Source organism: Solanum stenotomum, chromosome 4, assembly GCF_019186545.1.
Source record: "Solanum stenotomum isolate F172 chromosome 4, ASM1918654v1, whole genome shotgun sequence".
NCBI classification, from domain to species: Eukaryota; Viridiplantae; Streptophyta; class Magnoliopsida; order Solanales; family Solanaceae; genus Solanum; species Solanum stenotomum.
This window is the reverse complement of record NC_064285.1, coordinates 13,011,746-13,027,217: the sequence shown is the minus strand read 5'-3', so window position 1 is coordinate 13,027,217 and position 15,472 is coordinate 13,011,746. Positions and strand designations below refer to the sequence as shown.

Below are 15,472 nucleotides of genomic sequence, written 5' to 3'. Positions count from 1 at the left end.
AATTTGCGAGCTTCCTTAATTCCAAACGATTTGAAATAACTAATTTTACAAAAATTCAAAATATGTTTCAAGATATTTTAAGAATTTTATTCACCTTTTATAATATTTTAAATAATAAATATGTTTTATATTGCTACGTATGTAACTAATATATTTTATAAATACTTGAAAACTATCTTTAAAAAAAAAAGATTTCATTATTATTATTATTATTATTATTATTTTAACGTTAAACACTTTATTAATATAATTTAGTTTGAATTATAGCTATATTGTTGAATTAGTTATTTTTATTAAGTTAATTATTTTATTCCGTTAAGATTAAGAAGCTCGTTAATTAATTATATTAATTCGTCTTATTTAATTACTAGCCGAATTAACTAAAATAATTCAATTTGGCTAGATTGTTAATTCATCTACCTAACCCTTTATTGCAATTCTAGCCATTTATTCCCTCACCCTAACTCAAATTTGAGACCAAGTTGGCCCAATTTTATACCAAAACCCATCCCTTTTTGTATTCCAATTCAGCCGAGACCCATTCCCAATTCCCAGCCCAATTCCTTACAATTCTATAACCCACCAAAAGACCAACAATATAATACCCATCAGAAGACCCAACAACAATACAATCAACGGCAACAAACACGTACAACAATACTCAAACGGTACCCTACGTCTTTCCCTATTCCAGACGCAACAAAATTCGAAACCCAGCTGTTCCAGGTCCTTTTCCAACCAAAGGATCGTCCTTCCAGTCATGGGATCACGCCATGTAGCTCGCCAAGGACGTTGGGATCGATCCAAGGTGTCTATTTCCCTTTCCTCTTCCGGAATGGGCGAAATTTTCAGGAAAAGGATGCCTCTCCTGATTTGTGAAAAAAAAATTGGAATTCAAATTTGTGGGCCTTTGAATCCGATTTTTTATTCGATTTTCCCCCAAAAATCTACCCTAATTTCTCCTTATATAAGATCTTTTCTGTCCAAGGGGTAGGGGAGGAGGGATTGAGATTTAAAAAATAGGCTTATTGAGTTACAGAGGATACACAAGAAATACACAATAAATATATTTTGGTTTGTCATTTTTTCGGGGGCTGCTGGAAATTTATCGAAAGTCTCAAACTTTTCCGAAGTCGCTGGGTGGTGAAGTCACTCTGCTCGTTTGGTCTCAGTCCGCTGCTTCGGGAAAGGTATACTTCTTCCTTTTTTTTATCAGCCTCCTCGCCTATTAAATTTGTAGTTCACTGTTTGGTGTAGATGGTAGATTCTATACTTTCTTTTGCTCGTTTAAATCTAAATCAATCACTCCTAGTATGGTTGGGTTTTGTTTGTTTGTTCATTCCTTTTGGTTTCCAGTAAGAGTTGGATTCTTTTGTTTTGTCGAGTCGTTAGATCTCCATTCCAGTATGTGCGTAAAGTCATCATATGTCTTTAAAGATGAAAATACGGGATGAATCCTCTGTCTTTAAAGATGAAAATACGGGATGAATCCTCTGTCTTTGTGTTTACAAGGTTTTCAATGTAAAGCTCTAGCACTCCTTAATCTGATTTTGTGTCTCTTAAAATGAAGAATGCAGGTCATATATTGAATTTAGCTTTGGTAAAGTTTAATTTTAAGTGTCTGGTGATTTCCATTTAAAGGTTTTCTAGTACTAGTTTGTATATTTAAAGCTTGACAAAGTGAGGTTGTTTCTTTCATACGTTTGGGATCATAAGTGATCATTACTTACTCTTTGGCATTCACTTAGATAATGATTATTAGGAATTAACATGTGTTCGGTTTGGGGCTTATTCATCTCACTATGTATTTGAGATATCTCATTATTGTTAAAATTCCCATAGCTTTTATGGAAATCATGTGGTTTGTCCCAAGTATTTTTTTCTATGATTAGAATCCTAATTTTTCTCATTTTTTATTTTTTTTATTTTCTCTTTCTTGCATGAACCCCTCGGTTTGAGTCCATTCGATTCCCTCTTATTCCTTGCATCTCGAGTTGGTTCAAAACTCAACTCTCATCTTGAGTCAGCCCGTTCATGGAAAAGTCGGAGGACAGGTTGAAAGCTACAAACAAAGGCTAGAAACTGAAATTACAGTTTCTGAAAGGCCAAAAATAGGCTGAGATACAGCATGTATACGCCGATATACAGTGGTATACATTGATATACAAGTCATAAATTCCAGGGATACATGTCCGAAGGAAAAAACACAAATTAAGGCTGATATGCAGGGGTAATACAGGAAAATAGGCCCAAAATGCGGCCCGTATACAATGGTATACGGGAAGCGTATATACAGATTTTTGAAAATAAGAAGGGCCAAAAGTACAGGAAGTTGCAGCAGGCCCATTAGCAAAAAAAAATGGGCCAAAAGCCCAAAATTTGACATATCCTTTCTTTGTTACTTATTTATCTTAGTATTTGACTAACATTTTATCTATCTTATGGTTTAATTAAATTAAATTTCTGAGAATGGTCATTTCATTTTATTTTTGAATTAAAGTATATATATTTTTATTACTTAGTTTTTTATTTTTATTTTAATATTAGTCTTATTGACATCATATGAATTATTCCCCTTTAGTTCATTCCCTCTTAAGGTAAATAAAGTGATAAAAATAATAATAGTAATAAAAAATAAGTTAAAATAAATGAGCTCTTTTTACTTAATTTAAATTTAAATAAAATATTAGTTAAAATAAATGAGTTTCTTTTACTTTGTTAAACTTTCAAAATTAGCCAAAGTCGTGAGTTCTTTACTTGGTTAAATTCTAAAAATAATTAGTTAAAATAAACGAATTCTTTTACTTAAGTTAAAATTTCAAAATTAGTCAAAATCATTTTGGGTAAATCGCCGGTCAACCGCTAAGATTTGACTTGTTTGACTAATTGTATTAATTGCTAAATTGTTTATCTGCTCNAAAATTTCCTTGCAATCAGAAGCAGGACACCTTATAGCAACCTCATGGATAACCTCGTTGATCTTTTTACCTATATAATTATGAATGCATTCTTCACAGTAACGATGATTGCAATTGGTGCCCCACATCATTGTGTTTGACAGCGAAAATGCATCTTCACAGATTTCACAGAATATACATGAAGATTCCCCCTTTTGAGTAATACTATTCTTTAGGTTAAGTGAATCTGGAATAACAAAATACTCAATTTTCATAGGTTTTTTACCAATACCATGATTAGAGCTTGATTCCAAGTTCTTACCAAAATGAAACTGAGCTGAGTAAAAAAGAATATTTTGCAACTCGATATCATCATCTCCGCTCTTGTAGCCATTGTTATTTTCAGTGATAGAGATGACATCAGAATTCAGTGAGGTAGGATCAACTTCGACTTCGTTGGAGTTCAAGATTTGCAAATCTATTGATTCCATTTCAACTTGATTGGAATTTATTATTTGCAAATTTGTTGTTTCCATTTCAACTTGATTGAAATTCACGATTTGCAAATTTGTTGATTCCATTTCGACATCGTTGGCTCCGACAGATCTCTGAATTTTGTGTCTTCTATGGAGTCTTCGGAAATTCTTCGACCATCTTGATGATGAACAACCTTTGTTCTCGATCTTTGTCTTCGGCTGCAAGAATTTGGATATGATAGGGCGCTTCATTCTGCCGTCAGTGGAACCCTAAATTTTGTTCCCATTATATGCATATATATATATATATATATATATATATATATACTCTATTTTTCAGGTTCTTGTATTTATTTTACTTTTTAGGGTTTAGAATTAATTTGGATTATATCAAATTCAAAATATATTAATACAATATGCGTGATTTGGTATGACGTGTTAGCCAAGTGAAACGGTCAATAAGATCATGCCACGTGTTAAAAGTGATACAACATGTCAAGTCAAATCAAACACTTATGAAAACACGCCTCGTGTACAACTGACGTGTTTCAACCATTAAACAACATAAACTAAAATTTGATTGGTAAAAAAAATCATCCTACTCACAATTCTTTCCGCTTAACAAGACTAACATGTTCAAAATAATCCACTATCTTCATGTCAACTTCAGCCTAATCGATCAGAAAAAAATTTTCCCTCAACACAATTGTTCTGTCCCAGCACAAGTGACATGTTCATTTAATCAAATATCATTATAGCAACCAAAATATGGTAAAAAAAAAAGTTGTCCTGACCATATAGGTTTCACCCTAGCAGAAGTTGCATGTTCTAGCTAATCAAATATTGTCATGAGAGTTTTAATTTGATTGGTCAAGAAGAGTTTGTCATCTCTTCCATCTTGACACAAGGACATGCTTGAGCCAATCAAAATCATCAAGTCAACTTCAATATGATTGAAAAGAGTTTGTCCTTGTCACAAATCTTCTAATCTACAACTATAATAAGGATTTTCTTAATTTAACAGGCTAGAGGATCTCGAGGATTAAATGCTATAAGTTCTCTATGAAGATCAAGGATGAGGGCAAACTAAATACCTTGGTATTCAAAACAAATCTAATGAAGGCAAATATAATATCAAGGTTTTAAAAGAACAAATTCACATATTTTTGTCCATCAAAGTGTTTTTTGTGAATATAGTTCAAATTCAACACAAATTAGAAACTAAACACAAAAATCCTTAAATTTATATTCCAAGAAATATATAAGAGGACTACTAGAGACTTTAACACCAATTATTCTTAAATATAATATCATGATTATTATAATATTTATCATTCTTACTATTTACTTGACGTGAACTTTATTTTCTACCGCTTATTCTTTTTTTGTCAAGTATAAAGACTATTTTACTCTCGTATTTTTATTTTAAGTAACTTCGTTGACTTGAGAAAGGAACATTCCCAACTGAAAAGGGAAAGGTAAAACAGAATTACAACTACCATATGCCTTGTTAGAAAATTGGATGGAATATATATATATAAAGGAAAACAATGAAATGAACAAAAAATGACTTTTGCTGCAGATTTATAAGAAAAGGAAACTTAGTAATGATCACCTGAGAAAGCATATTAATTTAAGAAAAAAAATACAAACTTCTAAGAAGCAAATGAACTTTAAAAGGAATAATAATATTCTGAACTAATTTCAATATGTGAAGCTTTGAAATCAATCATCAAAAGCACAACAATATGCATGCATGAAAGAAAACTTGAGCAATCATAATGAAGTTTTAGTTAAGTTGAAGGACAAATATGTTAAAAATTCTGATCCATTCCATTGTAATAGCAAAAATCATGTCCACACCTACCACAAATTCAATTTTTTTTGTATATGCATGTATATGTATATATATATTAGTTCAATGTGTTCACATCGTTTCTTGTCTTATTCCCCGAAAGGTATTTGCAAAACTCTATTGGAGTGTCAATTCATTGTTACACAAAAAGAGCAATGATATCATTCAAAATTTAAGTACATTTAATAACGAGTAAAAGTTGAATTGTGAAGACGTATCAAAGACACTTTATTAAAATTTAATAGCGAGTAAAAGTTGAATAGTGAACATGTATCATAAAGTACATAACGTAAATATACTTAGATTGAGAAGATAAACTTTTTACATTTGTTTGACGATATTCTCTAAGGAGCCAAACTTACAACATAAGTGTGTACATTTCATTAACATGATTAAAAATATATATATATAATGCTTACTGAGGTCTGTTTTAAATATATATTATTATTTTTCTTCTTTAGCAATTTTTTAGTTTCAGCTTTGCACCTGAGATATTCCAGACCATAAAGATTAAAAGATATTTTGATATATTTGATCATCAAATTTAAAAGTCTTATTTACTATCTTAAATTTTGTATTAAATTAAAATAGGTCACTCAATTTAAAACGGAGAATGTGGTATCAAAGTAACAGTCTGTTTGAATTGGCTTTAAAAAGTAGATTTTAAGTCAAAAATAAAAAATCAAAATGAAATGTCTTTTAAGTCAAAAAATAAAAAGTAGATACTTTTGATTTTTGACATTGTCATTTTAAACTTATTTCAAGTCATTTTTTACATTGACAAACACTTCCTAATTTATTTTAAGTCATTTTTGAGTTATTTTCAGTTAATTTTTATATTTGTCAAACACGAAGTGAAAAACTGACTTAAAAATAAGTTTGACCAACTTTTAAATCAATCTAAACACCCTCTAAGTTTTTGGAAAGAAAAGAAAGTAACTTATAGCTTGTGTCATAAAAAAAGAAACACGTCAATAAATTTCAAAGATTCTAAAGAAGAAGAACCAAGGAAATTGTAAGAAATAATTTCTCTTTATATGAGATCATGTTTATTCCAAATTTGTCACCTTAATAGTATCAAGGAATTTACACCTGTAATGTTGAGCTTGTAAGTTATCTGCAGGGGCAGACCTATGTGTAAGCGAGGTGCCACGACACCCAATGAACTCGGTTGAAATTTCGTATGTATATGTGTATATATATAATATGTACAACATATATTAAATTTGCCACCCCAATAACATGTACATGGTGCCCGTGGTGAGAGGGCAAGTTTTTGGCTTCATTTTTGCGAATTCGATCCTAGAATTGCACAGTTTTATGTAAAACTGCATTTTTCCGTTCCTTTTACCAAAAAGGCTTGAGCAAAGATTCGAACCCACAAAGCAGTATTATTAGGCCATCTGATATCAACTGGTATCAAGTTGTAAAAGTAATAAAATTGAACTTTGCTAACATTTTTTTGTTGTAATTTTTAGTGATTTTTTCCTTCCTTTTCTATTTTAAGATAAAATATTACGTACTTCGTTTGTTTGAAATTTATGTGACACTTTCTTTTTAGTCTATTCCCAAAAATGTTATCTTTTTATTATTAAAAATAATTTAGCTTTAAATTATTGTTTTTACCTTAATGAAATAATTTATAGTCACACAAATATTTAAAATTTATTTTAGACAATAAATTTCGAAGGTTAGGATGGGGGAGTAGTATTTTCCTTCTTTCAACTAATTCTTTCTAGCTCCTCTCTTTCGTCCAAATTTCATAAACTCGATAATGAGTTTCTCTTACTCTTTGTTTTATTATTTAAATTATTTGGATGCATATGGAAAAATAATTTGGATTATCATAATTTAAATCTTTAGGTTTTAATTTATAAATAAAATACATGTTATAATAAATGGTAACATAGAAATCATACTGAAATCACATTTGATTTTTGTTTGGCCTTTTTCGATTGTCAATTGATGTGAGCCAATACTTTGTCTGTGTTATTGAAATTATGTATGTGAAATTCTTTGACCTCTTTATATTTAGTTTGTTACCTAGAACATGAAGTATTTATAAATATAAATAATTATATCATCAGTAAGTCTTTTTAGAATAAGAAAACTTGTCGAGTGCAATTATAAATGTGATATATTTATTTATTTTGTATTATACTAACATTATTGGGAAAAAATATTCTTTGTACAAGTTATCATAGTTTTCTTTTTGTTGGATTCATTTATGGTCATAAACTGAAAGGATGAATAACTGAACAAATCATGGATATACCTCTGGTTATCTGCCATTTTTTATAAAATTAAATAATTTCATTGATTCTTTAGTTCTTATATAATTGACCATACGGCGTACGCAATACCAATTGTCATTAAGTGCATAATTATTTATTGCATTGTCTGATCTCTTTTTTAATGCATTTAATTTTATAATAACTTTTATAATATCGGATTCGTGCTGGCATGGGTCAGTACCTCTAATTTCTATATATTAGAAAGGACAATTTCAAGTCCTTACATTAAAGTTTGAAGGTATTAAAGTCTTTTAAAAAAATTGCAAGATAAGTTTGCTTAAAAATATTGTAACTTTTGCATTGTTATTTGAACCTAAGTAAGAGATCTTAAAAAGATCCTCCTTTTTCTATTTAATTACAAACTATGCCATGCCCATGGTGAATATGATGGGTCCCACTTTCTATTTGCCATAAATGTTATTAAAGTCTTACAAAAGATTTTGCAAGATAAACTTGTTTCAAAAAGTTGTATGTCTTGCTTTGTATTTTGTACCTCAGCAAGAGCTTTAAGAAAAGTCCAACTTTTTTATTTAATTACAAATTTTGTCATGTCATTGAAGAATATGATGAACCTCACTTTTCTATTTGCCATAAGTATCATAAGACATGGGCTTTGGTCCACTTCCGTTTTTTTCCTCTTCCATTTGGCATAAATTTCATAGATATTTTTTATCCGTTTCTATTTATCTATCAAATATATTTAACAAATCAAGAAAAAATTCTTTTTCTCTTATTATACCTTCAATTTATTGACATTAAATTAATATTTTTTTAAAAAGTAGTGAGTAAATATGTTTAAAATTTTATCAATTAATAAGAGTAAAATGATAAACTCATTATATCAATCATTATTTTCTTAAAAGGTGTGTCAAGTCAAAAGGGTCGGAGGGAGTACATACTTCATCTATCTTTTATTTATCCATTATTTAAAAAAGAATTTTTTTTATTTTTATTGTCAATTTTCATATATTAAGAATAATTTTTTAAAAAAAATTATATTATTTTTTTAGTATTAATTAGTTAACCTATAAATTATTTTTTAATGAATATATAATTTCAAATATGACAAGTAAAAATGAGCTGACATAACATATAATGAGAAAAGATGGTAGAAAGGATAAATAATGAGAAGAATCAATTATAGGAATCAAGGAAAATGTTATCCTCTTATTGGCTGAGAGTTTTCTCGAAAATCAATTCATATCCACTAATTATAATTAATAAATTAAATAGTAAATGTTATCTTTAATTTGACTCTTATAATAATAAAATAATATTTTACTTGTTTATTTTAATAAATTAAGAAAATTAATTATTTTTGCCTGACTTTATCATTATCATTAAGTGATCCTATAAAATACTAATAAGTTAAACTCCTATATAATTGAGAGACTAAAATTAAATTAATTAGTAGAGTATGCACATTTTCTTTATTTTTATCCTAATTGTTATTTTAATGAAAATTTATTAATTTGACTCTTATAATAATAAAATAATATTTTACTTGTTTATTTTAATAAATTATGAAAGTTAATTATTTTTGCCTGACTTTATCATTATCGTTAAGTAATTCTATAAAATACTAATAGTCAAGTTAAACTCCTAGATAATTGAGAGTCTAAAATGATATTAATTAGTAGAGTATGCACATTTTCTTTATTTTTATCCTAATTGTATTTTAACAATGATATATCAATAATAAATTTTAAAATATAATTAATATAATTATTCCGTAATATATTTTTGGTAAAAAACTAAAAATAAGAACCTTGATGACTATTGAGAAAAATGTATCATATTTCGCTAATATATAAAATAGTAATACTATATATGTGTATATATAAAGTGTCGCTTTAAGTATCTAATGGTATAATGTTTCTATGAGTATAATAATTTATTATTTGACAGTCAACATCTATTCATGGATCGAGAGAGTATTCAATTTTTAGTATGCAATACTATGAGTATATGATTAACAATTACTTAGGATGTGTTTGTTAAGATTAAAAATATTGTTTTAGAAATGATTTCTAGGAAAATAAATATGTTTCTTATTTATTTTCTTGTTTTTGATAGGTTGACAAAAAATATTATCCTAAAAGCATTTTTATATAATTTAGACAAATACTCTAAGAGGTGAAGGTACAGGGTAGGGATGTGTGTGGTGGTGGAGATGAAGATGGGGGGAGCTCCATATTATGGGGTAAAGATGAGGTGTGGTTGAAAACGGAGGAAGACATTATCAATGTAGAATATCATGTGTAACTTTTTTTTTCATACGTCTATTATAGAAATCATTTCCTCATTTTAAAAGGATAAAAAAATATTTTCTAGAGAAAATATATTGCAAAGATTTTAACTGATCAAATATAGAAAAATTAACATTTTACATAACGAACACCACCTTAGATCCATCAAATTTCTTTTCTCCAATTTCACGTAAAAACAAACTTGACAAAAAAAAAAATACTTAATAATATTGATCCAGTGATTGCTTTCTAGTTATTATTAGAAATAACACTTATGGGTTATGATACAAATTGGCTATAAAAATTATATTTCAATTTTTTTCTTTCTTTATTTATAATTTTTTAACTTTAAAATATGATAATGATCGATTTGACAACTTTCAAGTTGTTTTTTATTATATGAGTATTAAAATCATCTTATAAAGAAAAAACTAAATGATCAAAATAAATGAATAATTAAAATTTGAAGAAAACTAGTTTTGATGAAATTATATAAAAAGGATATGAATGTTAATATGCTATGTATTAGTTTTTACTTTAAGACATCTATATTATAAGAAATGACATTCTTAATTCAAGACATCACTACAAAAGGTACATTATCAATAATTTTTATTTAAAATGTCTAAGTCTCAAAATTATATTATTATTTTTTAAAAAGAAAAACACACACAATGTATGAACGATTCATTAATCATTTTCAGAATTCATATTTACTTCAATTACCAAGTATATTGCATATTACTGAGAATCTCATAGTGTAACGTGTTGAAATCTGGTATCGGCTCTATATTACGCCAACTTGATAACATACGGATCATTACTCATATTTATTATTAATATATGAGGTCTAAGTATATAATTTTATTTGATTATTATGTTTAAATAAATTTAAGCTACTTATTTGAATATTTTAAAATATAATCTAAAACTATGTTAATAACGACAATTAAAACTCAAAACACTTTAGAGATGATAAATATCAAAATATTATAAAAATCATATAGTTCATAAGTATCGACCCTATTTAATACCAATCCATGAGAGAAATTTTAAATAATCAAGTGACTACTTAATTAACAACTACTCAAAAGAGTCACCGATTTGACAATTTGTGAATTATTAATTCATTATTTATATTTTCTTATTATTAATATGAGCTATGATCTTTATTTTATTAATTATTGTATCTAAACAAATTTAAACTGCATATAAAATAAATTTTCAAATATAAATAGTCAACTCAAAATACTTAAAAATTAATACATATTATAGAAATCATAAAAATAACTCAAGAAAACTTCAATTATTATAAAAACACCCATAACATGTGAAAGATAATACTCAAAAAACACTTTTGAACCAAAGAAAACCCTCACATAACTTCAATTTCCTTAACATCTTTCTTTGGTTTCTCACTTTTAGGAATAGTAATTGTCAAAACACCATCTTTCATCTCAGCTTTAATCTCATCAACCTTTGCATCTTCAGGCAACACAATACTATTATTGTAGTATCCATAACTTTTTGATGACCAAAACTCATCATCTGATCCTTCTTCTTCCTTCTCTTCTTTGTGTTCACCCTTTATTGTCAAAATTCCATCCTCAACCATAATCTTCACGTCGTTCTTGCCTAGTCCTGGCACATCGTAACGAATTTTGTAATTCTTATCGTCCTCCTTATACCTTCCCAGTAATTGAGAGGGATTCAAGTTAAAGTTATCAAATATCTTGTTGATATTCTCCGTGGCTTGCAATAATGCATTTCCAAGTCCTGTTGGTAAGTTTTCTGTCCAAAAAAAAACAAAAATCAGAATTTAGAGTCGGTAAATAGAGAGGGGCAGCACATATATATAAATCTTATTGTGCTAAAAATATCATCCGAATTTTAAATAAAAATAAAAATCTATCTTAAAATATTTAACTAAAAGTATATACAAGTCTTATGGTGTTAAAAAATAAAAATATATAAATACTCAAATATTTTGATTTTAACGATATCACTAGAAGAGATAAGTTGGAAATTTTAGAATTGCAAAAGATAATGCTCCCTCCGTCCCATTTAACTTTAACACAGAATTTAAGAAAAACTTTGAGATCTAAAATAAATAATAAAAAATTATGTGACTATAAATCATTTCATTAACAATAAAAAATAAGATTCATGTCAAAAATGGCGGGGGGAGGGGGATTTGTTTTCATACCGAAAAGAGCAGGTGCAAAGTCTGGTTCACTGCGTCTCCAAAGATTACCCCGGCGGCGTCTTCTTGGAAATAGCTTTGATTTTTTGGCACTATCGGAAACAGCTACTTGTTGTTTCTCCGATTTTCCATTCCCAGCTAAATCAGCTACTTGTTGTTTATCCGATTCTGTAGAAAAACGCCGTACAAGTTCAGAGCACCATCTCTGTTTCTGTATATTATTATTATTCAGATGCCTCACACTTGGATTTGATTTCAAAGCTAAGCGTGCCAAAGACATTGCTAACAAAAAACTCTGATGAGCTTGTTGGGTTGTAGCAATTGAGAAAATTAAGGCGTTTTTATAACCGTTTTTTTTTTCAATTAAGTAGTTTCTAGGAGGTGCTTGATGAATGATGATGTGTGTAGTATAGTATCAAAGCTTTGAGAAGTTTCTTGCTACTTCATTCGGTAAAAGTGACGCCGTTTAGTGAATAAGACGGTTCCAGACACTTTTGGCCTCAAAACTACTTTCTAAATTTGTTGAAGGGTTATTAATATGAGGATTTTTTTAATTTATTAAGTCTTAGAGCATAATTGCTTTTTACTTTTTTTAATTCTCGAAAAAATAGTATTTCTTAATTTAAAATATGTGAATTATTCGAAGTTCAAGAAAATTATCAGGATTTTTTTATATATATATTTCGGATTTTTCAAATGTTAATGTATTAGATTCTTTAAAAGTAGTGTATTTTTAAAAAATATGATATGAGTGTAGTATTGAAAGTGAAGTGTCTGCGCAACTTAACTTCTTTTTTTAAATATATATCTTTCATTTAGTAGGCGTTTGGCCATGAGATATCATATCACGATATGGAATAGTGAGATGGAATCAGCGTTTAAACATGCGATTTTACGGTGATTCCATATCATGAGATGTGATTCCATATTCTCCAAAAATCATGATATGGGAATTCCATATCATGATATGAGATATTTTTAATACAAAAATTGATCCACAAGTTTATATTTTGTTAACACAAACCCACATTTATATCTACCTAACCATTTATTTCATATGTAAATAAAATTTATAATCACATCATTACTTTTTAAAATTTATTATTCTCACCGACATAAATTTTATTATTCTTTCCTACATATAGTCACTTTAACTCACACCAACCGATTGTTGAGTAATAAAATTGTTCTCTTCATTGACTCCAACACCTAATTTATTACTTCTACCGTTTTGTATTTATTACAACTCAAAGTAACAAAGTTGGTTCGTCTTCTCGGTCACATGATTGAGAAATGCAAGTTCAACGTGATGATTTGTCCGTAATATTGGGGAGGATTATATTAAAGACTAGTACTCTACAATTTATGTTCAATTTTTTTTATTGAATTAAAGTTAGATGAGACAGTTACTTAAGTGGAGAACAAATAGCTTTGTAATAATTTATTATGCGATTTTATAAATTTTTGTTTATTTGATAAGATTGAATACACAATTGGGGCTATTTTAATAATTTTACAACTTATGTGATTCTTATGTTTGTGAGAAAATGTACAACACAAAAATTTCATATCACATATCCAAACAAAACTTCAATTTCATCTCATAATTCCATATTATAATATCATATCATAATTCCATATCATGATACCATATCGCATGGCCAAACAGAATAAGTTTCTTAATTACTTTTTACATTTTCTAGTAGAATAATTAGGCATAATCAAAAGGAAAAAGACACAAATATGTCACCGAACATTGAAAAAAGTCTATTTATGTCATTCGTTAAAAGTTTGGTTCATTTATATTATTTTCATTTGAAAAAAGACTCATTTTTGTCATTATCTGTTGACTGAAAACACTTTCAATTTTACAAAATTATTTTTTACACGTGGTCAATTATGTTTCAATTACGTCATTAATTAAATTATTTTCTAAAAGAAAAAAAAACTCAAATATGTCAGCCAACTTTGAAAAATTTTATCTATGTCATTCGTTAAAAGTTTGGCTCATCTACAAATAATGATATGGATGAGCTTTTTCCTCAAACGAAAATGACATAGATGAGCCAAATTTTGAACGAATGACATAAATGTCTTTTTCAAAGTTCAATGATGACCATCTCCAACCCACCTCTATTTTACTCTCCATTCTCTTATTTGGAGAGTAAAATAGAGAATGGACATTCCAACCCACCTCCATATTAATCTGTATTCTCTATTTATAGAGGGGTGAATAGTAGTTCTCCAAATTTGGAGAACTACTATTCACCCCTCTATTTCACATTTTCATTATTTTAATATTTTTTATTAGTATTTTGTAATGAACATATTATTTTACATATAATGATATAAATTAAATATCTAATATTTGTAATTCTTTTTAAATATAATATAATATTTTAAGAAATATATTATTTAATATATACTATTTTCATCTCGAATTAATAGTATTTTTTTTAAAAAAAATTATATCACTAATATAATTTGAAAATCTATTATTTGAACAATTTTTAGCTAAACATGAAAAAATTAAGGACAAAAATGCTCATTTTTAACACCGTAATGCATTAATAGAGCAGTTATGGGAGCAATGTCATAATCTTGAAAGTTGATTATTTATGTAATTGTATTTCATTAATGGTTTCTTTTATTTGAATTGTCCATTAATTTGTATATTATAGAATACTTGCTTGCAATTTATGTTATTAAAATTTTTAAAATAAAATCTAAATTTATATTAAATAAATAATTTGAAAAATAAAATATTATATCACATGAAAATTATATAAAATGATTATTTGGGAAAAAAGAAAAAGAAATCATATATATTATGAAATAAGAAAATAAGAATGAAATAGAAATAATAATATAATACTGAGGAGAGAGAAAAAAATTCTTTTTTAGAGAGTATAATAGAAAATTGGGTTGGAGTTGGTTGTCTGAAAAACTAGATAAATCTATATTTGGAGAGTAAAATAGAGGGTAGGGTTGGAGATGCCCCCTTTTGAATAATAGTAAAAAATAATTTTTAATTTATGTCCTTAAATAATTTTCTTATGAAATGTGTCAAATTGTTACAATTCACTTGATATGGATTAGAGGGAGTATTATTTTTTCTATCTCAAAATACTTGTTTTATCTATTTTCTGAAAGTCAAGTAATTAATTTTTAGGATTAAATTATATTAATTAGTTTAATGTTTTTAAAATTAAAATTATGTGAAAAAGTTATAAGTTACAATTTTTTTCTTATTTTTATGGTGAAAACGAAATAGCAGACAATTTGATTGACTTATAAAATTTACTCTCAATCGATTTAGAAAGTATTTTTCTTCAAAATTTTATATGATAGAGCTATATATTTCTATTTTTCACTTTTAACTTCAATATTTCTTTTTGCCTTGTCATAAACAAATGTCTCCAAAAAAATACCATTTGTTGAGAGACCCCCTTTAGAAGTTTTAATTTGAAGCAATGATGAATACTTAAAAATTCAGAA

At 27.4% G+C, this 15,472-nt stretch overlaps 1 protein-coding gene across 1 annotated transcript; it reads right to left on the bottom strand.

The window, feature by feature from the left end:
* Positions 1-11,059: 11,059 nt before the first annotated feature.
* Positions 11,060-12,272, bottom strand: LOC125862326 (26.5 kDa heat shock protein, mitochondrial). The gene is made up of 2 exons (XM_049542376.1): positions 11,978-12,272; positions 11,060-11,562 (listed from the first exon to the last, which is right to left on the bottom strand). The coding sequence occupies exons 1-2, from the start codon at positions 12,252-12,254 to the stop codon at positions 11,147-11,149; spliced, it is 693 nt and encodes a 230-aa protein (XP_049398333.1). The 5' UTR covers positions 12,255-12,272; the 3' UTR covers positions 11,060-11,146.
* Positions 12,273-15,472: the final 3,200 nt, after the last annotated feature.

Excerpts from the sequence above, each read along its gene's own strand:
- LOC125862326 (XM_049542376.1), bottom strand. The coding sequence starts at position 12,254 with ATGTCTTTGGCACGCTTAGCTTTGAAATCAAATCCAAGTGTGAGGCAT. Across the intron at positions 11,563-11,977 it reads CTTTGCACCTGCTCTTTTCG|AAAACTTACCAACAGGACTT; the intron begins GTATGAAAACAA and ends TTTTTTGGACAG.